Source organism: Rissa tridactyla, chromosome 14, assembly GCF_028500815.1.
Source record: "Rissa tridactyla isolate bRisTri1 chromosome 14, bRisTri1.patW.cur.20221130, whole genome shotgun sequence".
In the NCBI taxonomy this organism is placed as follows: Eukaryota; Metazoa; Chordata; class Aves; order Charadriiformes; family Laridae; genus Rissa; species Rissa tridactyla.
The window spans coordinates 5,238,734-5,262,372 of NC_071479.1; the positions used below are offsets into that span (position 1 = coordinate 5,238,734).

The 23,639-nt window shown below is 44.4% G+C and overlaps 1 protein-coding gene and 1 long non-coding RNA gene across 6 annotated transcripts in view; one reads left to right on the forward strand and one right to left on the reverse strand.

Moving 5' to 3' along the window:
- Positions 1–23,639, reverse strand: part of NR6A1 (nuclear receptor subfamily 6 group A member 1) — a 91,336-nt gene that overhangs the window by 52,329 nt on the left and 15,368 nt on the right. For 3 of the 5 annotated variants that reach the window (XM_054220474.1, XM_054220473.1, XM_054220477.1), the window contains one exon: positions 20,926–20,985. The exons of the other annotated variants lie outside the window; for them this stretch is intronic. In XM_054220474.1, the coding sequence (XP_054076449.1) occupies positions 20,926–20,985 (60 nt within the window). The remainder of the gene's footprint in view (positions 1–20,925; positions 20,986–23,639) is intronic. 5 annotated transcript variants of the gene reach the window in all.
- On the forward strand, positions 152–23,348 carry LOC128917428 (uncharacterized). The gene is made up of 3 exons (XR_008469272.1): positions 152–310; positions 13,613–13,642; positions 23,228–23,348. It is a non-coding gene; the product is annotated as an uncharacterized LOC128917428 (long non-coding RNA).

The following is a 23,639-nucleotide window of genomic DNA, read 5'->3' on the forward strand; positions in this document are numbered from 1 at the left end:
CTGGGCCAATCAGAAGGCGAGCCCGCGTGGGAAGAGCCAATGGGCGTCGCCGCCCGGGCGCACGTGACCGGCGGCGCCCCTGCCCGTCATCTGGGCCCTATATAGCGGGGCCGGGGGGGAGGCGGCCGGGGCTGCGCGGCCGGAGCGGGGGCGGAGGGGCCCGGTGAGGAACTCCGATGCCTTCCCGGGCCCGGAGGCTTAAACATGAGCCCGGTTTGGGGTGGGGGGCAGCGGCGGGGAGTCGTTGTCCCGCCCGCACCGGCGGCAACTTTTTGGGGAGAGGGGGAAGCCAAGCGCGGAGCCCCGCCAGGTAAGGCTTTAATTGCAATTAAGCGCCGGTTGGGGTTGAAGCCGCCGGGGAGGGGAAGGTGGGAGCGGGGGGGCGGGTCTGCCCTGCGTCCCGAGGAGGGGGGGGGGTGTTATTTATTTATAATTCCCCCCTAAGTCTCATTTCTGCACGTGTTCCTTTGTTCTCCCAACAGAAGCGTTGGTTTTTTTTTTCTTTAAAATATATATATATATCTGCTAATGCAACACAGCTGGAGGGAGCCGCTCCCTCCGTGGGGAGGGGGGGGCCTGAGTGTGTGTGTGTGTGTCAAGGCGACATTTCCCCCCCCCATCCCCTGACGAAGAAGGAGAAACTCGAGCGATTTTCCCCGGTTTTTTTTTTGGGTTTTTTTTTTTTTTTTTGCTTCCCCCCCCACACCCTACCCCGCGCCGCGGTGCTGGAAGTTGCTCCCGGTTTTTCTGGGCTCGGTAACCAGACACGCGTTGTCGCCCGAGGGCTGGCGGGGAGGAACTGAGCCAGACGGGGACACAAAGGAGGGGGGCAGCCCCAGACAAGCCATCCTCCCCCCCGCCCCTTCCTCCGTCTCCGCGGCAGCGGCCACCGGCACCGCCGAGCCCCGCGGGACCGCGGGGCTCGGCGGTGCCGGTGACCGCTGCCGCGGAGGAGAGAGATACCCGGCTTTTACAGACGATATCGCGACCGGCGACAGCTTAGCGACAGTTGTCGTGGCTCAGGGGTGAAGTAGGAAGAGGCCGAAACCCCCGGTGTTTAGCTCCCAGGCGGTGGAAAACTCCGTTTTCCACGAAATCAGCCTTATTTTCCTTAATTACAAAAAAAAAAAAATATTAAAAATCGGTAAAATCAACCCCGGTTTGCAGTATTCCTGCTCAAACTAATTTTATTTTTTTTTCCCCCTCATGGTAACTTGCTCTAAAAGAAATTTAATGCGTTTTTTGCTCCCCCCCCCCCCCCGCCCCAAACCATCTGCGGTTATTAAGTGCGACGCTTGCCATGGGGCTCTGTGTACAATAAAAGGCTCGGTCAATGTACACCTATAAATCTGGTATGTTCTAAGAAAATAATTTCCGTCAACTTTTCTCCGCGAAAGCGACTCGTTTCTAAAGCTGTGAAGTAGAATTCCTCAACAAGTTTAGAAAGTTAGAGAAGGGGGTGGTTTACCCTCCTCGTTGTATCCAGGAATGCGAGATAGCATATTTGTTATTATTTTTTTTAAAGTTAATAAGTACGAAAAGCCGCGAGGAGCCTTAAAAGTGCATTTTGAACTCCTGCGCTCTCCGCAGCCTCCACGCAGAGCAGAGGTTATTCACATGGCCGTTCGAGAAACTCCATTCATATATCCGACTACCTGGATTTGAATAGAAACCAGACAGCAATTCTTTGGTCCCAGCCACTATTCGCCCCGCTGGACAATAGAGATTTGTTAGCACACAGGCACAAGCCCTGGGACACAAAGCTGGAGGCAGCAGAGATGGGGGCTTCAGTGCACAGGAAATTACGGCTTTTGATGCACTGTTGGCAGGTTCTGCCGGTTCAGAAAAGCAACATGACTGTGCCATGTTTAAGAGCTCCTTACTGCCATTTTTAACCACCTAGAATGTCATAAAAGCTTTATTGTCACAGTACATAAAATCATGAAGTCCATATGGGTTACTTTTCAGCTGCGGTCGCTGCCCCATGTCTGGAAGGTAGCAGCATGATCTGGCTGGAGATTTTTAATTTGTGGGGGGGTGGAATTTAAAAGAATTTTGAGGACAGAAAACCTCAAAGTGTTTATAAAGAGTGGAGATTCATTACCAAGGCAGCTGATGTCTAGCATGAGATGTGTTGTTCTTGTAATGGACTTCATTTTAAGGGTGGCTAAGTGAGGGGACGAGGCTGGTGATTTCATCCTAAAAGGGTCAGTAAATTTACTCCCTGCATCTCCTGTATCAGTCGTGTAGGAGGACATTATTCGGTTGTGTCAACTTGGCAAATACCAAAATAAATAAGAAAAACAAAACCAAACGGTTCAGTGTCTGGTACCTCCTATTTCCCCTGCTTTCCCCCCCAGTCTAGAGTTAAAATGAGAACTCCTCAGAGACTGGGCTTTAATCCGCTGATTGGAGCCAATGAGCAGAAATTATCAAGATTAGAAAACCAACCGGTGGGTTTTATTAGATGCAAAGCCTGCCCCTCACTGTGCACGGCGCCGCGCCGAGGGGCGGGAGTCGGGTCAGCCTTCGCCCCAATGGCAGCAAGCTTTGGGCTGTTCCTCCTCATTTTCCATAGTTATCCATAAATCTTACCTACCCTACCAACTTAGCACCGGATAAAATACCCCGGGCTGACTGGATATTAAGAGTCTTAAAATCCACCCAGACATACGGCGTTAGAGCCGCCAGCAGTGTCTGTGTGTGCCACTGAAGTGCGGCAGGAATGGCTCCGCTCTCCTTCACCGGGGAAAAACAATGAAACTGAGAGTTGGGATGCGCTGCAGTTGTGAAATGGGTGTTTTTATGATGAACTGCAAGAGATACAAAGTATCATAAAATACAGAAAACAAAGGTTGGGCTGTTTGCTGCTGATGAGCATATTTTATGGATGTGATCCTGGTGACCTGAGGACAAGGGGCAGGATGTTAAAGCGAGGGGAGCGGGTCCCTCTCCCAGGGCACCTGGGGGACAGGCGGGGGGTCCTACACCTCCGTGAGGTGGCCACGGACCTGCTGCCACTGCTCCTTTGAGCAACACGGGGCAAAAAAAAGACCAGCTGACAAAAACACCACAATGTTTGAAAAAAGTGAAATCCTCTCTAAGGTGCTGCTTGTCAGATTAACAAAACACCCGTGTATGCAAGGGGCTGGCTCATACGGTTTTCAGCTGCTGTTTCAGAACATTGGAAATACAAATGTGAATGTAAATACTTTTCACAGGAGTCAGTTTTGTCTGAGTAATTATATAATTTCCTTGAATTCTCTTCCTGATGTAGTACAATGGCCTGGGTGTATGACTTCTCAGTAAAACTTAGGTGATAAGAATCAGGCTAGATTACAATCATGCTATTTTGATTTTTTTTTTTTTTTCTTGCTGGTGGTACTTAGAAGCCCGCAAAGGCCTACCTAAAATAGGCCTTTGAACAAAAATATTATGGATTACTTTTTAAAGGTTAAGGATATAGGTGGTTCTACCTGGAAAGCACTTCTAGATTAAATACCATGGTATTCTTAAAATAGAGCAACCCTTTTTGTTACCTCTAGGACTGCTAATACTTGGTATGGGTCTGGAGGCTGACTTTAAAACCTACCCCTTGAAAGTGCTGTCTGAAAAAAAAAAAATATGCTGGAAGGTTAAATTCTGCCCTTGCAATTGCATCTTAGAGTTTGAATACCTGTTAAGCATATCACTTTGAATGGAAAACAGACCATTAGGGGTTGGCAAAAAGAGCTTCTGCCTAATCAAAATAGCCATAAAAGGAATGTCTGGGCATAACCCACCCCCATAAACATCTGCACACTCAGCTTGGACATGGGAATAATCCCATCCTGCACATAAGAAAAGGATGTTGATGGCTGTTCTCATGTGGTCTTTTTTTTTTTTTTAAACTGCACATAGAAATAACAGATAATTCAAAAGTCAGTTTTCCCAACTACAGTTAGAGCCACTCCAATAGAAAGTTTATAAAGACTCACAAAAAAGAAGAAACCTGTTAACCACTAACAGACTTGGAAGTTGCAGCTGATTGAAAAGACCGGAGCATATATAATGTGACTAAACATTAATGTATAGTATTGCATTACAGGGTTAGTTGCCAATAAAAATGCATCAGGTATGCTGAAATCTAGCAATACACTTGGCAATTTAACAAAAAATGTGGAATCCTAAGAATTTCATTTTATCTCAATAATAGCCAGCAGATGCTGTAATAATTTCAAAACCACAGTATTGATTAGTATCACTCAAACGTTAAGAACTCAAAAGACAACAATTGGGTATTTTTATGTTAAGGATAAAATAAAAGCATGGGGTTTTTTCGTGAGAAGCGACACTGCCATGCAGACTGATGACATCACCTTTTTAGATAGACTTCAGTCATTCTTGCTTCCCCTGCTCTGCCTGAAACTAGAGTGAGCCGTGGGCAGCTGTCCTGAGCCATAATACAGGGAAACAAACACAGCCACTGTGAATGACCGTTGCATAAAACTGCAAATTTTGAGTGCACTGAAGTGCTGCATCTCAATACCAAAACCCTTCTGCATTAATGTTTCATTGTGCCACCTAAACAGACGCGTGTGAATAAATATTGCAGTAAGCTTGAGACCAGGAATTCTGCTGGGTGGCAGCTCACTGTCCATCCTAACCATCTCCCAGTCCTGCACACCATGGTTTTGCGACACCGCATTGCTCAGACCTGTGGTTAACCCGTGTCCGACGCAGAAAGGCTAGACTGTCTGAGAGGAGATGCCAAGATGTGATTAAGAGCAGGAGAAGGCTCGGGGCGGGTGCGCTGAGGTGGATGGGCACAGAGCGGCATGCGGTGACTGACACGTGTCCCCACAGGATGCTGCCACCACCTCCTTCGCAGCACAACCCACCACTGCGTGCAGTGCACCACAGATGATGTCTCCGTGCTCTGGTGGTGGCTCTGGCGCTGGGCATGGGCAGCCTCAGCAGGGACACAGTCATTCCTTGCCATGGGCACTGAGCTGGCGAGGGCCAGCAAACCATAGGGTATCAATCCCAAACATTCCTGGGATGCATTTACTGAGTCTTAATTTGGTAACCTCAATCAGTTTATGGTTTTCTTGAAAAGTATCTGTCATATGAGCATTCAAGGCTTTACCACTTAGTTTCTTTGGGGTTTACTAGCAGCCCATATGTTTATTTCAGCAGTAAAGCAGACATCCACCTTTTCTCACGTGTAGACAGTCCGTAGTGCCTTCTGTAAATAACCCTATGTTTCAAGGCAGATGCCATGAACAAAAAGGATCAGTCTGCTTTATAAACTGCAGCGGTCAGGGTTTAGCCGTACATACTGTAATTTCCAGTCTCCCGTATTATATTTACAATTAGAGCTGTGCCCTGGAGAGTCAGCACTTCCCATTTACGTAATTATAGCGCCCTAAATCTGTGTGCCACCAGGGCTTGTGCTTCCAGCGAACTGGCTAGTCCAAGGGAAGGAGGGGATTCGCATCCAGCCAGGGAACACCGTACCTTCGTCAGAGAGTCTGGGGGAGCCGACAGGGCAGCTGCAGTACAAAATACAGTTATTCCAGGGACACGAAAACTCTCCTCTGGTACTGGATATTTTGAATGGCTATTGGTATTCAGATTTATTTCTTTAGGTGGAGTCTCAAATCAGATTTTTAAGGCAATCAGCACATTTGCAGACAAGGTTCACATGACAAATATGGACTCTAGTTACAAAACAGAACGCATTCAAGTTTGCCATATATTTTTTTCTGCTAAAGATTTAAATATCATGTGGCTTTAGCTTTCTTTCTGTTCACTGAATATCAAGGTCAATTAGGAATGATGTCTGGCTAGTACTCTCAGAGCAGATTAGACAGTTGCATCAAAAACTAGGACCATGTATAGGTCATCTGTTACTGTGACCTAGATTTCTGAGAATCTGTTCAATTTGTTTTATTGAAAATGTGGTACTGTCTCAGTTCTGTTTCTCATAGTAAACCTCTCTATAATAGCAGAAAATAGCTTTGTTAGATACTTACAGACACTGCTTACTACTTCTGCTAAGACACAAAGAAAATCAAATCCATGCAGCAGACCTGTTCCTGTCATCCATTTAATTTTAAAATAACTTAAGGTTCTGAAAGGCTTATGCCTTATAATCTAAAGCATTTGGTCCACATGCCAAATACTAAACAATCTGAAATACATAATAGCTTAGCTTCAGCTTTGTTTGCCCTATTTAATTCATTTTTTCGTGCAGAAACCGGTGGATAGATGCAATATTTCCGCAGCCTACTTTGGAGATGAAGAACATACTGAAATATTTGAGTAGAGCGAGGCTATCTCGTGTGCATGGTGTGAGAGCTTTGGGGTGCCCTCGGAGGAGAGCTGCTTTGGAGTGCTCAGCCTGAGAGCAGAACCAGCCCTTCCTCCTGAGCCCTGGTGTTTACTTCTTGACTATAAAGGTTCTGCTAGCTGAATTCTGACACTAGTGCAGCGTATCCACCTTTGCTTTCTGGGTTGTCCTTCTGAAACCACATAAAAGCAGGTTTCCACTTGGAACATTTTATGACAAATTTCCTCGCCTCTCACAGCTTTTAATTGTTCTGGTTAGAAAGCAATTACTGAAACACGGATCATGCAAACACACCAGTTTGTTGCTGTAAGTCTTTGGGAGAGGGAAGGAGAGAAAGTGTATCTTAAAATATTAGAAAATATTTTCTAATGAGTTTGGTGTAAAAGGAAAACTATAAAAACAGTTAAGCGGCTGCAGATTCTGCAATTCAAAGAACAGTACACCAGCCAAATTTTAGAATCATCATCAGTGTCTGTGGCGTATCGTGCTGAGAGCCGTGGTACAAAACACATCTAGCGCAGTTGTGCTCTCATCACGCCGCAGGAGAAAAGGTAGGTAAGGCCATCAAACAGCGATAGAAATGGGCACAAAAAGAAGGTGCCAGTAGATTGAGATTCGCAGATTAAAATCTCCAGTACGTTACTCCCTCATAAACTGTACTTAGTAAATCTGTTCCAATTTTTTCAAAATTCTAAAGCCAGTTCTACCAAGTCATCTGAATTTTATCCTACTTTCATATTCAAACTTTTATGTGCATCTCTCAGCACACTGGGACCAATTTATTTTATAGGCAAGATAAAAACCCAGCAATATTTGGGTGACGTTATCCAAAGACCATTCTTCTAAATGAACACAAGTACATTTTCTCCTTCTTGTTTCACATGATGGCTGCATTTAAATAGGCTAAATGTATAATTCAGAAAAGAATGGCTGAGTCCTGCACACCTGGGGGTCATATCCACATCCATCCAATATTTAAAAGCACACAAAAGCAGAGAAATTAAATATATAAGAGAGGGGGAGGAAGTCTTTCTTCCAACAGAATATTTGCCTGGTAACCAGATATAAGAGTGCGCTTTCCCCCCCCCCCCAAATCATACTTAGTTGTCCTACAAGAGTCTTTGAAGATACCTTTATTTTAAATTTTAACACCTGAGGAAGAGTTACAGAGATGCTGAGCAGCAGCGCAAAGAAAAGTATCACAGAAACACGGCTGAGGGTCTCCAAAGTCAACGCTGTGTGTGCGCTGTGGTTTAGATCATTTGTAAACAAGGCTAAATGAATTCGGTGTGAAAACGTGAACAAACAGCAACGAAACGCAGTGGGAATTTGCCCATCGTGTGTGTTAGCCCATGCGTAGGATGTAATAATGTTTTTCCCAGACAGCCGGGAGCGTTACACATGGAGCATCCCGGTACCTGCCATAAGTAAACGCAAGTAACCAGCCCCGGGAACAGGGATGCCAGCATCTGGCAAAAGCTGAGATCGGGCACTTTGCGTGTGTGCAGCAGCCATTCAGGTCAGGAGGAAGCCATACCTCTCCCTGAAAGAGTAGTGCGTTTCCAGCTCAGCCAGACCTTGGCAAGTGATAAATGTCACAATGGCTGGGAGAAGGAGAACGGGGGAGATGACAGGATGGATCTTCACCTGCTCAGTACAACGTCATTGTCACGTCATTCTCTTTGCTTCAGTTACTGGGAGTAAAATCTGTATCGTACTAAGCGTATTGTGAAATGGAGTCTCGCAAGATGGCAGCATAAGATTGACCCGGAGGCGCGACGCTGACAAAACTGAACCAAAAAGTGAGATTTTAGAGGTGTCTCTTTTGAGAAGAACTCTGAGTCTTGAAGTCTATCAGATGAGAACAGTTGAATTATAAAGCTGAAAAACAGAACCTAATTATCTTCAAAGGGACAGTTATCAGTGAATCAGGAGGAGACATTACGATTATGAAAAGCAAATCCTTCATTTGATCCCTCTCCATCCACACTGCTTCCCAGGCAGATAACTTAAGCTTTATCCAGCTAGAATTGCTAATATGCCAAAGTGAGCCAAATATAAAAGTTCCGATTAACTTACGAAAAAAAAATCTGTATTTTTAAATTGTTCCATATGATTGGTGTGTGCACAGGGGCACGCTGCAGCAGGTAAAGAGAGGATCATGTCGCTGGTCTGGAGCTACAGGAAGCCCCCTGTGAAATGTCCCGCTCAGGAATGGACCTTCCCTTCTGTAGCAGGGATCATGTTTGAGTACAGTCTTTAAAGATCAAGCCATATAAACAAAACAAATACCTCCAATTTCTCTCCTGATTACTTTGCAAGACATTTTCCCGTGTTTGTCAACTGTACGTGCAGGTTCTGGGCATTTCTTCAGTATCTCAAATCGACAAACTAAAGTGATTCCTCATGAAACACACCTGCCAGGGCAGGCATTGCGTTCAGGATGAGCCCACGCAACGCGGGCTTTGCGCATGCACTGGCGCATCAAAAACAAAGGAGACCTCAGTTCCAAAAAACCAGGATTCTCTTTACCATTGCCATCTCCAGCTACATTATGCAATTGAGAAACAATAACATGGGAATCTGAGTTTGACTGTTGAGGCTAGCATGACAACAGAAGGCGTTTTCTGCCCTCCCTGCCCTGAAAAAGCCTGGCCAACTCCAGCTAATTCGAGTCTTAGAGCAAAAAGGCAATTCTCTGCAACAGAATAACTAATTTTTGCAAAGACGGCTGTCATACTGAGGGCTGTGCCAATAATTTCTAAAATGCTAAAAGGCAGAAAACAATCTCAGAATCATCTGTGGTTAGGATCATCTCTCTCCTTTCCGAAACCTAGGCACAGGAACTATGCCTCAATTCACAGATTAATGGGAGATCTTTTTGATCTTCGCAGAGAGAAAGAGTTGCCAGCCAAGAAGAGCAGTCAGCACAGGAGTATCTTCTGAAGAAGTACTTCTCCTGAATTCACCACCATAATGAATGTAAAGTGCCTAGGTCTAGAGCAATGCAGTATTTCAGTGATGAAGAATTATTAGCATGTTTGATAGACCAAGGGAGACAGTGTTATTTATATCTACAGAAGCTGCTTACCCAGCATTAGATGTGTCAGGGCACAGCACAACTGCAGGAATTCATCAGGAGGACACCTCCCATTCCTCTCTACCATGAGTCTAGTACAGACAGTAATGTTCACTGCAACAAATGTTACCTTAAAAGATAAGAGTTAGTGAGGGGTTTTTTCCCCCCAACAAGGACAGTTTCTGAAGTTATGTGCAATGAGGTGAAGATCCACTATTTAATAAGACATCCTGGGCTGAGATTATTTTTGTTCCATGTACACTGCAGGTACAAATAGCTCATAGCTGCAGCTTGCTCCAAAACTCATCCCTGCTGGGTCTACTCAGAAGAACATCCCTTACGCCACCCTCGGGGTGCTGGAAAGCTGTTCCAGTCCTGAAGAAGCTCCTTATCTCCTCCCCAGTTTGCCAGGGTGAAACTGTACTTGGTCCAGTGGAGAATATGGTGAAGAGGCAGCAGGTCTTGCAGCACACTGCGTCCCATCCCTTCACCTTACTCAAAACCAACTTTGGGGACAGGATAGGGAGCTGGAGCCTAATCCAGTCCCATCAGTCCTGCTAAGGAAGCTTCAGACCATGGCAATGTCTTCTAGCCCCAGCCGCCTTCTTGCTACAAGCAAATTTGACAAATACTTCCCTTAGCAGGTAACAGGAGACGGAGGGTTTGGTTCTGAGAGCTTTGTGTGTTTATTCCAGAAAGGTAAAACAAGTTTTGTTCAAGAAATACAACTATTTCACTATTTCAGTGGCTTGGAAAGCCAGTAAAGTGCTTAAAAAATTAGAGGGCATCTGATTACTCAACCTGGGATGTCAGATTGCAAGAACATCCAGACTAGCTCATTCATAAATGCCTTATTTTAAAATATTATCATGTTTGGCAAAAAGAATCAAACCCAGAATAGTTTTATTTTTCTGCTAAAATCACTTGCTGAGACTTAGTCCAATATTGTCCAAGAACAAGGAGTATATAATAGAAAATAATTTGGTTTGTTGCAGAATCACCTCCCTGCGGTTCAAAAAAAGCTTTCCATTCTTCTATATGCTTGTCAAATAGAAGTTCACACATCAAGTTTCTGAAGATCAAGTCAAACCATTTTTCCCTGCTGACACCCAGCTTCAAGGTTCTGGTTTCCCCCTAAAAAACCGGACCCGTTCCCAAGGCCAAGGCGGTGTCGCTCTGCTCTGACGGGCTCATTTGTGCAGGTAAAGCTATTAACAGGCAGCCCAAAACTCCCTCACCTGCACTGGTTTACTTTAAGGAACTTTCATCTTACTGGCGACAGTCTTTCTGATTATTTCATTGTTCTCCACTCATCTTTTCAGAACTAAATGCAGATGGAACAGCCTCTGTCGCTATTCAGTATTTCATTGTTTGCACAGTAGTAAAAGTCCGATTGTGCACACACATGCAGTTAATTATCTGCCATAGCGAGTACCGCGTCGTACAGTGCAGCCCTTTCTGTTCACACATGGTCTATATTCCTCGTTCCCAAACATGTAATTTCGCATTTGGCTGTACTGAATCGCTCATTTATGCTTGATTTATCTAGAGACCCAGATTTGTGTCACTTTTCTGTCTAAAAAACCCCAAACCTGCTAACATCTGATACTGTGTTTCTCCCAGGCCAGTAACAGCAGCGGTTTAGGACATGGCAGACAGTCACTGCGCCAAGTTCATCAAATTCCCCCTCAGAACTGCACCGAGACCTACCCGTTTGTCGTTTTTTAATCCTTTTAACATTTGCCACAGCAAATTTGTATCATACCAGTTTAAGTTGTCATACAGTATTAAGTCAAACACCTTGCAAAAGTCTAGGGTATGTTGCATCCAGAAGGAAGCTTGTCAACTCAATATGAGATCAAAATAACTTGGTAAGTCCTCGATAAATCAGTGGAAACTGGTATTAACTGCATTTCTCTAAGGTCCCAGAAGAGCTCTGCATTTATTTTCTTTAGGATCACCACCACAGCACTACACTCGAAAAGGGAAAATGGACCAAATGGTAACTTGGTGCCCTGATTTCATGTAGTCCCAAGACTGGTCAAGTAGTAGCCCAAGGAGCTTTTGGACAGTTAAAAAAAAAGTTAAAAAAAAAAATCTCCAGTCCTAATTGTAGAAGACTTCTGTGTCTGAAGTGTTTGGCCATGACATTGCTCACCCACATTTCAGTGAAACAACAGCAGTAACTACAAATACTGCCAGTGATTACATCCTCTCGTCTCCCCGTTGTCTCGTCAAGGTGTATTTGCATGCCTACGCTGCTGGCCATTTACATCTACGAATAAAACACATTTTTGTAGTACAATTAAAGCGTGTTACAGGACAGAGTAAACATGCTTGCACGTGGCATTTCCGTGGATGGTTGGAGGCAGGCACTGTCGCAGTCCCAGCCACCTCCCTCGGCAGAGCACAGCTCCGGCACGGGGGTGGCAGGGGAGCGTACCTGCTTCCCTCCCAGATGCAGACGTTAAATGTATTTCATGACACTTTAAGGCAGTGCCGTTAGGATTCCCGCCCTGCTATAAATGAAAGCCTTATTGTGAGGAACTAATAGAACGATTGAATTGGGGTGTAAGAATTGTTCAGGCACCATAAATACCAGAGTACCAGAAACGTCCACTAAATCCTAACTAAATCCTGTCCCCATGCTTCAGACTTTCACGGGAACCTCTCTCTTTCCGGGTTTGTATGCATATTGCGAGGAAACCATTTTCTTCATACAGAAACCCATTCTCCCCATTGTAAGTATAAGAAAGCCCCATGTGCTCTGAGTCTGCAGTATTTTCATGATAAAGTTCTACCTGAGCAATCCACCGCCTCCCTGATTCACATCATTGCACTGATAAACCGCACAGGGATTCCAATGTATAAGGCGTTCCGTGCAGGGAGCTAACGGCGCCAGGCGTTCAGAGACCCACGTCCCGTGGCTGACTGCCTTCAGCATCCAGGGAAGGTGCTGGGTTCACTTAATGCTTTTTCCACAACGGGAAATAGTAATTAAGCAATAACAACAGAGGTGGCAGCTGTCAACTATGGGCTGGTTTCAGTGCTTCCTAAGCAAAAGAAGTCCAAGAGGAAGGTACGTGTTGAAGATTCAGTGCAGATAGTAACTTCTGGGGTGTGTTGGACCAAACTAAGCAGGCCACAAAATACAGCCTTGACAGCATCTTACCAGTTCCGCCATGCTAATGTGAAAAAATGAATAAAAGCTGCTGTACAGTAGGCTCAGGCAAGAGTCACTGAGTACAGTCTCGTCTCAGTACACTGAGTATTGTCTAACTGCCCTCTGCTCCCCAGCTCACACCGCGGCCCCTGCTTTGCTGCCCACCATCGCGGTTTCCAGTAAGCACAAAGATGCTTCAATAGGTGAGCAAAACAGGGAAGCAAATGGATGAAAAATGACATGACCTGTTTTGTGATAAGATACAGGCATGACTTGAGCAGCAATAAGAAGAGAAAGTGCTAGGACTATGTGGAAGAGAAGCCCTATCGCCGTGCTGGTAGCACTCACTGCTGCAGCTTGCAGATGGCTCTTGCTGTAACAGGATAATCCTCTCCAAGTTTCCTTACACTATATAGATATATCCATACGTATGTATGGATATACACACACACCCCCAAGAGAGAGAAAGGACTTGGAGAGTGAAAAGAGAACATGGGTTTTGTACGCAGTTCTGAAGGTAAAACTTCCAACAATGGAATGGTTTTAAAGATTTCATCTTTGTCTGCCCCGAGCCTTGTACATACTGCCCAGTTACAGTTTCCAGAGAATTATTTTATCATCTTGGAATCTGTCCAAAAACCTAGCTGATGGAGAGCTTTGAACTTTGCAAGAGGGAAGGAGTGTGCAGCCAGGATATAGAAATAACATGTAGAGTTTGTTTTTAACATTCAGAAGAAATTCAAGCTCTCAAATCGTGAAACGAGAAGATGAAAGTTAGCAAGTCGAAGGTCAGCAGAGGTACAAGAGGAGGAGGAAGTAGTGGAAAAAGCCTCTCTCACAATGTACTTTAAATATAAACACACTGTTTTGGTTTGTTAAAACCAAAATTTCATGCTTGACTTGAACTTAGTTTCCTTGATTTATATTATACCTACCATGTGTAGCCACCCTTTACACTGGGACACTCGTGAGGCTCAACACTCGAGGCTGAGCATTGCTTGTTATTAATTCAAATTTTCTTTGTTCTTTCCACCAGCTCCTACTCCAAAAAGATGGCAAGAAAAAGGTGAGACTAATTTTCAGAGAATTCTTTTGATTTTCAGTATCAGTTAATGTTTAATGATGCCATTAAAATCAGCCCATGCAAGGGCAGGCTACAAACTGCATTCTGGAAGAAGTTCGTCTCTCAAACAGCTTAGTCAATATAGTAGATTGTTTCAAGTACTTTATTAGACAGTACGCTTACTGTTAAGTTACATGTATCAGCTCAGGATATTCAGAGAGACACTTAACAGTCCCTACGACAAGAGAAAATACTCTGAATTAAAAGCAAGTCTCCGGAATTTTAAAGTGATAGGTTATTCCCACTAACTCTGTAGGCTCCACTTCACTCACAGCAGAGTTTTCTCAGATAAAGCAGCAGATTCCATTTTTAACAAACAAGTTGGAAATAATTCCCTTCTCTCAAACCATGCAAGCCAGGTGGAAAAAGTGAAGATAATTAGGCAGATGCAATATAGAGATTTAAAGAGAATAAATCCCTTTTCCCGCTTTTCAGAGGAAAGATAATGCAATTCATTTATGCTAACCAGAACATTCTTAGGCAGACATTTACATATGTAGTTTAAAACTTGCAGTTAAACTGTTCCGATAATGTTCTAGATCATACTAAAAATGATATGAGGCTCTGAAGGGCTTCTCACGCGGTGGGTGACCCCCAGCCCTGAACGCCTGGCTGCTCCATCCCGCTCCAGGGAACAGGGATCCCACTGAAGAGCGGTCCAGTGCTGAGCCCTCTGGGAGCCCGCAGCCACAACTCGTGCGTGGGTCAGTGACACCCTTTCATGCTTCCAGCTGGCACAGGCAGCTCTGGAAGGTTTAACCCGCAAGTTTCCCGCAGCACATAGGGACACACCATCTCAGCAGCCCCGAGCATCAGACAAGCAGGGAGCAGAGGGAAGAAGCCATTGGGCGAAGCGTATGTTGTGCTGCCTGCCCTACGCGACAGGCTGGGAGCATCACCCCAACTGCAGCCAACAATGCAGTTGGGATTGAGGGACTGAAGAAGCATCATGACCAGTCCCCATGCCACTCTCCGGCAGCTCTGCCCAGTAAGATGCTCCTACATTGAAGGGTCGCCTTAGTTGAACCGAGCAGTTGCTGAGAACCCGCCTGCTTTACAGCAGTGGCACGGAGAAAGCCTTTAGAAACCCTTGAGCAAGAAGAGAGGGGATAGGAGCTGCAGAAATACAAACAGACCTTATGTACTCCAGTAAGAAGTAGATCCCCCCTGCTCCCACTTTTCGTGGTTTACAGTTACGGGTGCCCCCCGCCCCCACTTTTTTTTTTCTTTTTAAGGTGAACTTTAAAGTGAAGAAGTCTGAAACATTAACTGCACCCTTAGCGTAGCTATTTAGAATATGCACATCCACGGGAGAAAGGCTTTTTCACAACTGCAATTCAGATACATTCAAAGAGGTTTTAAGAAACACTAAGTCAACTTTGCATCCATAACTGCAGGGTTACACTTCTGCAATTCATTAGTCTTCATGGTTCCATTTCGTAATTAAAATACTTGCAGTTTAAAACTTTACAATAAAGAATGTGCAGTCCTCAGCAGTGTTTCCACTGCTACTCTATGGAAAACATATGCATGGAAAATATGTACAGTGCATGTATACAGCCATCTTTGGATAGCTTCAGTGAACATTCAACGCTGTCGGTGAGTTTGAGAACTAGAAAAAACCATCGACCGTTGACTGTACCTTGAGGTTTATCACAAACCCTCTGTTAAATGGAAAGCTTGAACCTTCATAGTTTTTCACATATGGTTGCCATTAACAGGTCGTGATTTACAGATTATATTAAGAGCTACAGAGGTTGAGTTTTTCCAGTTCTACTTTCTCCAGAAATGAATTGGTGTATAAGAAGTGTTTGTTTTCTTTTTAAAAAAAAAAAGAATTAAAACTTTATACCAGAGCAGAATTTCTGCAAAGCAAAGTATCTGAGAGCAATGGGAGATTTTGTACGGGCAGCACAAAAGCAGTAACGTATCCACACCACATGGGATACTTGGAAACAAATCTGAGCACGGTATATGTTCAAAATAGCAGAATACAGGCCAGATCGGGAGGGAAACCTCCTTTCCATTTGGGCTGGCAACTTGAGCTTCGCTGGAAAAAGCTCTGGAATGTCAGTTCATGTGCTCACAGGAACCTGTGCTCGATTTCAGCAGCTGCCCACTGGGAACGCTGGCCGAGGACCGGATCCCTCCCAGCACGGTCCAGCTGCTCCTGCAGCTCACGCTGTTGCTTCACAACCAGGCAAGCAAGAACGTGTCCTTCCTTTCAAAGGAAAAGAAAGCCAAAGGCAGGGGCACCTCGGTTGTACCCGCGTGGCATCTTCTGTCCCAATGGGTGACGGGACATGGGACTGTGCGCAGCAGGCTCTCCCAGCCCCTGCCTTCACCAGGGTGCGGGCAGGTGTGTGGCTCCCACAGGGACAGCAGAACTCATATAAGAAGAAAAGGCTCAAAGCTCATGCCAGGGAATATTGTCTTGGGCTGCTCTTGAAGACATCTTGTGACGTGTATAATTTTACTTCTGTATACGGTCACAGATGGACAGCACTTAATAAAATAGATACCTGTCTCAGGACCAAGGGAAAGCACAGGCTCTTGAAAGTTAAGGCTGTTCCCTTGAAGTGCACTTTGCACCTTGTATCATACAACTGAGTGGCATTAAAATACCAAAACAGGCCTTTGTCAAAACACATGCCAGTAGAAGGTGGTTCAGCTGATAGCTACGTACACCATCAGAGCCTTCCTACCATAAAGAAGGTCTAAAAACCTCAAACCACGCAGAAGTTTGCGATCTGAAACAGATACTCGAAGCGATAAACCACTTGGGAGCAGCAGTGGGTGCCTCAGAAAACACGATGGCCTTGAAGTTCTTTTGATAGCCAAGAGGTAGACTCAATGAGAGCATGATAAATGCTTTTAAGCAGGACGTCTCTCACACTGGTGGAATGCGAATACTGCTGGGATGAGGCCCAGCCCTCATTGAGCTAGAGGACAAGAATCTGTAATATAGGTGGAGTAACCAAGCAAAACAAATCACCTTTACCAAAAAAGGCAATTTATATCATATTCTTAGTGTAGTTTCTAAGTTGAAGAATGTTTTTCTACTACTCTCCCTGTGAAAGTGTGCTTTGCAGAAGTCACCAAGATTTCAAGAAGCCCCAAAAGAGCTACACGTCCTGAGGTCAAGATGACTGCAATCCTGGCTATTCCATGAGAAAGCGCAAAACGAGCAGAATGCTCCAAAGGACCAGTGCTGAACATCTTTAGCATCTAATGGCTGCAATCAACATTCATTGCTGTCGGTGGGTTTTCATTTCTATCAACTCACTGATCAATGAATGCAAACTGCGGACCAGCCAGCTCAGAGACTGCACGGACCCACCATAACCCAGCCCAGATAGCCCATTACCGCTGAACAAGAACCTTCCCGGCCTGGGAAGGGGTCACGTTTCAGAGGACAATGGATGAAAACAATAACCTCTTTCCTCTAGCATTCTGCCCTTGGATTCTCAAACCCTCTGTTCCCCAGCCACCTTGTTCTCAGCACAGATACTCCTAAGGACTTTACATCATGTTGGACTCTGGGGTGCGATGTGGTCCTTGGTCCCTCCTCCGCTTCTTAGGTACCTTATGGCGATCTTACTTAACCCAGGTTAAACAAGAGTTCCATCATGCTTTCAGTGCTCATAAGAGCTGCATGGGGATTTTTAGAGGGGATAAAGGAGACAGAATAGCTGAGTAACTATAGGTGACAGCTTACTCTTTGTGGTTCTTTGGTAAATTTCTACTTTCACTGTCGGTAAAGCGCAAACCTACATATGAACTTCACCTGGTTACAGGAAATGAAATTTCCTCCTGCATGAGACAAGCCCTGGAACAACACCATGTCCTATAGAGTGATTGGTGAGAGATGACAAAGGACTGAAGTTGTGTGACTGGACTGACAGCGATAGGAATGGGAGGGTGCAAAGCAGAAAATTTAAGATGCTGCTGCAGAGAGCATTCCTGACTGCGGTGGTGGGCAGGGCAAGCTTCAGGTACAGGGGAAAAGATTCAGGTCAGAAAAGCTTTGTGCAGAAGGAAGTCTAGTGACAGTGGCAGAACAACCTCTTGAGCTGTCCTCCAAATTTTATTTTTTTTTTAATGATTTACATGCCGTACCTGTGCCCAGGCACACCACTGTCTCTGGACAGCGGGATGCAGAGACCACAGTGCAGTGAAGGCAAGAGACCGCTGCAAGGCGTCCCCTGCTCCCCAAAGGCCATGCTGGGCGAAGAGAGGGCAGGACCCAACAGGGAAAGGGGATGCTGTGGTGCCCAGCAGAGGTACCACATCCACTCACTGCGCAGTAAAGAGTCCAACCATCTCTCTTCTGCCTTGTTTCCTCCTCCGGTTGCTTATGGGATTATTTTCAAGCAGCCTGTTCAGACATGCTGTGCTGATACCACACCGTAAGTGTCTCCCTAAGCTCGCTGCACAGTTCAAGTCAGAACAACTTGCTAATGGCTTTAAACTCCAATTAGGTGAATATTTAAAATAAATCCCTGTTTACTTGCTCTGCTAAAAGACTTAAGCTTCTTCCATTTTATACAGAAACAGTTGCACTGAGTTCAACAACAGTGTTACAAACTAAACGGCCTGAACTCTGCAAAACTGGGGCTTTAAATGTCCCCTCTCCCCCGCTCTGAGGCGCTGTCAGTGGCTTCACTCGCCCACAGCAGCATTTCCACGGGGACCCTTGGTAACGCTGCAGTTTAAGACAGAGAATTTACTACGGTAATAGAAGAGTGAAGAGCCTGAAAGCACGCCCACCAAATTGTTTAAACATTAGGAAAACTAGAGATGACTCATTTTTGATGCAGTTTGATATTTTGCCTTTGCAATTTGAAATTTGTCAGCACATTTGGAAAAACTCATTCAGAAATGAGCATGCACAATTTGGATTTTTTCCAGTGGCATCTTACATGACATACAAGAAAGCATTTGTGTATTATTTTAAACAGACATTTCAGCCTACTGGTTTTTCCCCCATACACCTGTATGAAAATACAAAAGAAAATACAGAATACAGAAGTCCTGACAGAGAAGTTCATCTTTACTGCAAGGAAATGTGAAAATAATTCACTACAATTGCTCCGAATAAGATATTTCGGACAAAGAGGAGAAACTCCAGTAAAGGGGCCATCCCCTTGTTTGCTAATGCACAACAAGCAGAAGGCTTGAGCAGACACGCCACTGATCTCAAATGCTCTGGATGCACAAATAAACCTAAGAATTCAGTTTTTTAATTCTGTTGTGAAAATCCTCAAGCTTTTTTCCTTTAATCACATTTGGTAATGAGACAGCAAGGGAAAAAACTTACTAGGGGAAGGCAGGTTAGCAGACATGTTCAGAATTTTTCAAAATCCATGCCTGGGAAGTTTTAGATGTTTCTGGCAGCAGCTGTTCCCTCCCTGCCAGAGATGGCCACCCCACAGAACTGCCTGCCCCGGACGGTGGCCAAACTGAGCACATCAGGATGACGCTGAGCACCGGCACGTGTTCGGTGCTGCCACTGCAGCAGTTGGGCAGCTGGGGAGGGCTGAGGGCCCCAGCAGGAATCTCCAGGGCTCGTCTGTCAGCCCCTGGCAGCTCTGGCTGGCCAGCGAGGGCTGAGCTGGCTGCAGCACGCTGAGGACACCGCTGCCCGCCTATCCCGTGGCCATGCCACCAGCTGGGGGGACCCCGGCAGCCCACCAGCGTACCTGCACCCTGCTGCTGCGGCTCAGCCTGCCCACCAGCACCGAAGGGTTGGATCAAAAGACAGGAAGACATCAAAAGAACTCAAGGAGCTCAGTTTATTTAGTTTATCAAAAGTTTATATAAATATCTTCATAGGGAACAGAAGTTTGACAAGCATTTTTCAGTTTAGCGAAAAATAACAGACATGAAAGCTGCAGCGAGACAAATTCCGACTAGCAATAATATACAATTATTTAAAGGAAAGAGAGGGTCGTTCAGTTCACATTAGGCAGTCTTGCTTTTAGCATTTGGCAGATACATTACGATATAAGAATACCTTTTAATGCACGAGAGGCCCGAATACAGGAAATCTGATCTATGTCGGGCTACGAACATTCAACAGAATATTAGCCAATACGTCTTCATGAACTACATGTGTATCTAAATGACAACTTAAATTATTCTACATATGCATGTGAAATTATCTGTTTCCATATAAAAGTGATAACTACCTGAAAACCTACCTAGATGCCTACAAAAGCGTGCCTTATTAATCAACACACTAATAATTATACCTGTTTGCAACTCTGAGCCTATCATACATTCATTCCACACTACTGTTCTCATAAAGAGGAACCATATTTCTCACTGTAGAGGAACAACAGTTCGGCAAAGCTTCAAAGTTCTCCAATAGCATTAAGTCCATCAGCAGGATGACACGGGTGGGAAGGACAGTGTCCTGAGTCTGGAAGGCTTTTAGCAGTTCTCAACATCTGAGCGTTATTCTTAGAATAAGCTGTCAGTTAATAGTCTGCCACATTGGAAAAATCCAGAGACTTTCCAAAGAATGACATGAAAAGTTGCTTTAAATGAGAAATTTGCACAGAGCTCATCCCTCTATTGTGAGCGCAATTGTTCTGAATTCTGCAAGTCTGTGACTTCTGCAAGCCTGACAAGGACTTGTTGCCATCTAGTGGATTATAATCGACAAAATGCATTTGGTCTTTGGACACAGCAAATACCACTAGATGGAGTATTAAGAAAGAATTCTGAATTCGCATTATTTTACTTGTCCAGCAGCTCAGATTTTCAATGTCTCAAAAAGTTATAGGCCCAGAATTGCAGTGAAATTGAAGAGGATTTCACCAACTGCTTTGTTTCATAAGAAATCCCAGGCTATGGATTTCCAAGTATAATACTGATACATTTAAGGTAGATACTTTTATGTCAACCTAATTTACCAGCACCTCAGGTGTTTATGACTATAACAGACAGGCATCTACAGCTTTCACTGATATATCTCTGGTAGAAAAAGATCTTGCACAGCCTACATTCTGCTGGTGTAAATAGTGATGTACAGACCTGATCTACGCTACTTTTGTGAGAAAGACCTGATCAGTTATCGTATGGGAATCCTCACCTTCGTGAATAAGCATTAGCTCTTAAATAGCTCAAAGTCTCTACCATGAAGTATGAATTCATATCTCTGGATTATCTCAGAATGAGAAATTCCACTCATCACATGTGGCAAGAAAAGGGGTACTTACTGCCCATGGAGTTCATAGGAAGGACAGGAGAAGAGGAACTCATCTGCTCCACATCTGTAGCTAATGGGAAAGTGAAAATGAGAAAAGTTGTGATGTGCATGTTACCAAGAAGTCTTTAATTTTGAAAACTTTCATTTACATTTAAATTGAATGTGTATCTTTGATCACTTGAGGAAGCCTCTTTGAGAAGCAGTTAATTTTTAACAATGTTGTCCTTTTCTCTTTTAAGATATTTCTCTCTCATACGCGTTATCTGCAGATCTACTTTTCCGAGCAGTCATATTGGTAGTCTGTAACTTGTGATGGTTTGAGAATATCAATTCAGAACAATTTCCAGCACAAAGAAACTTTGAATATCAGCTTTAATCTGTATACAGTACCAACTTGTAAGTGGAGCATTGCTGTGGGATGAAAGGACAATCTCCCATCTGTGTTCAGTGCACCTTCAAAAGATTCCCAATAGGAAGAGACCCCCTTCCAAAGGTATGCAAAATGCTGGCATTTGATCTGAAGCAGCATTAGAAACAAGTGCCTTTAAATACATACACTCCAAAAGCTTTATTTTCTAACAGCCGAAAGAAGAAACAGAACTACCTTCCTGTGTTTTGCCAGTGAAAAACCCCAAAGTCAGAGCATGGCCTGAACCAAATGCCAGATGCCCTCTGCCTGTTGGGACAGGTCCAGCTTCCCGGGACCCAAACCAGGAAAGGCCCATCTTCCAGTAACAGGGGCAGTTTTAACCTAAGGTTAGGTAAAACAAAGTTACATTCTTTGGAGCTCAATCTCTGTCTCAGAAAGCCACAATCACTCCTAGCACATCACCACAAATGCCCAAGTCAAACAAATCAGTCTCTACCTCTGTCATTTTGATGCTAGTAGAGACCACATAATTATATGTTTTATAATTCCCTTTTAGCTTTAAGGCCCAATAAATGCATACTACAAGTTTACATTCCTAACCACAGAACACAGTCCCAGAAGCATAACTTCATCCCACAGCCGGGGTTTGCTGTCAGTCCAAATCCCGCGTTTCACATTCTTACAATTCCCGTTTATTCGGCAGCAGGCAGTTCCCTGAAGATAACTGTGTACACTGGAAAGTGCAAAGTTCTGCTCTCATTAGGCAAACCAAACAAACGTAAACATTTCAGCAGACCATTTTTATAGAATGTGAAGAGCAGACAGAGCACCGCACTTAGGCGCTGTCCTGCACCTCGCCAGCCCTTTGCTTCGCAGCCTCCGTGTTGCTGTGCAAAGTTGGCAGCTTTCATGTGCTAAACACCCATCCAGTCAAAAACAGTGACACACACCATGGCAAATTTATTCAAGAAATGCCCTGGGTTATTCCTGTCCAATCCTCCACTGAATTATCACGACGCTTCCTAGAACATCTAAACATTAATTTATAATCTCACTTGGATCTTCCTTGCAGTTCTTGCACCAATGTTCGGAAAGCTGCCTACGACTGCAGCATTTTCGACAGTCTCACTCCGCAGTACATTTTAAAGGTCTCTAGTCTGCTTATGGAAGAAAAATTGGATTTTTCATCTTCCGATTTTTCACCTTATTACTATAATCTCCCTACTGTGGGAGCTGCTAACCCTCTGAAAGAGCTAGAAGGTCAGAAACCATACAGATTTTTAAGTAAAAATGATTCTTCATATGCAGTATGGCAATATCAGATACCTGGAAAGAGTTTTGTATTTTTCCCTGCTTAAAGCTAAGTATGTTTTCACATACAGCCAAAATAACCCAAAAAGTAGAGCATTAAAGTTGCTTTTATTCCTCTGAGAGTGGTAAGACTTAGCCTGTGTGTAAATCTCAGTATTGAGCACAACTCAGCTTTCAGAAAGGTTGAAGTAAGAGATTAGCAGATGGCCGTTTAAAGGTTACCTGCTGCTCTCTGGCAGAAAGAGGTCAGCTGCCCGAGAGCCACCAGATGGCCAGGGGCAGGCGAGGAGGGCCAGCAGCAGCACGTACCACTTGAGAAGCCACCGTGCCAGTAACAGTTGCTTCGGGTAGTAAGCTACACCTGCAAACATCTGGAATAGTTTATCAGGTATCATTCAAAAAGCAACCAAATAACACACGTGCCTTCTGCAAAGAAATTTCTGAGTGGTAAGCGTTTAGAGAAAGCCACTGCAAATCTTTCAAGTCCCGTAATTTTAGATTGTTCACTATACTGCCATGTTAAAAGTCATGAACAGAAGTGTAACAGTATTTCCTAGCTATACTTGAAAAGGATAATTTCAGTTCACGCTTGAAAAATATATATTTTAATTACTATTTCTAATATGTTCAGCAAGGCTAACACCACGGTCACAGCTCTCCGGTTGTTCAAGTCTGAAGTTACTACAGTTGCCTCAATGTCCTGTCAAGTGCCGCTGTAAACCCAGCGACCGGCCGAGACCCGCAGCCCAGCGCAGAACTCAGCAGGGCTACAGCGTCAGAAGAGTAGGAACACCCCAACACCTCTGTTCTTGTGCTGCCGGCAGAGGAGTATTTATGACCTATTCATTGCAGAAATCATGATTTTAAAATAAAGTATATAAAAGTGCAAGTACTTATCCTACAACTTGCCTTGAATGGGTGGATTTTAAGATTTCTCTCATCCATGTAAATTAATATAAAAAAATTCAAACAGCTTTTTATGAAACAAGGCAATGCTGGTTTTGTTCTTATCCATAACCCCTCACCCTCCCCTCCAGCCCTTT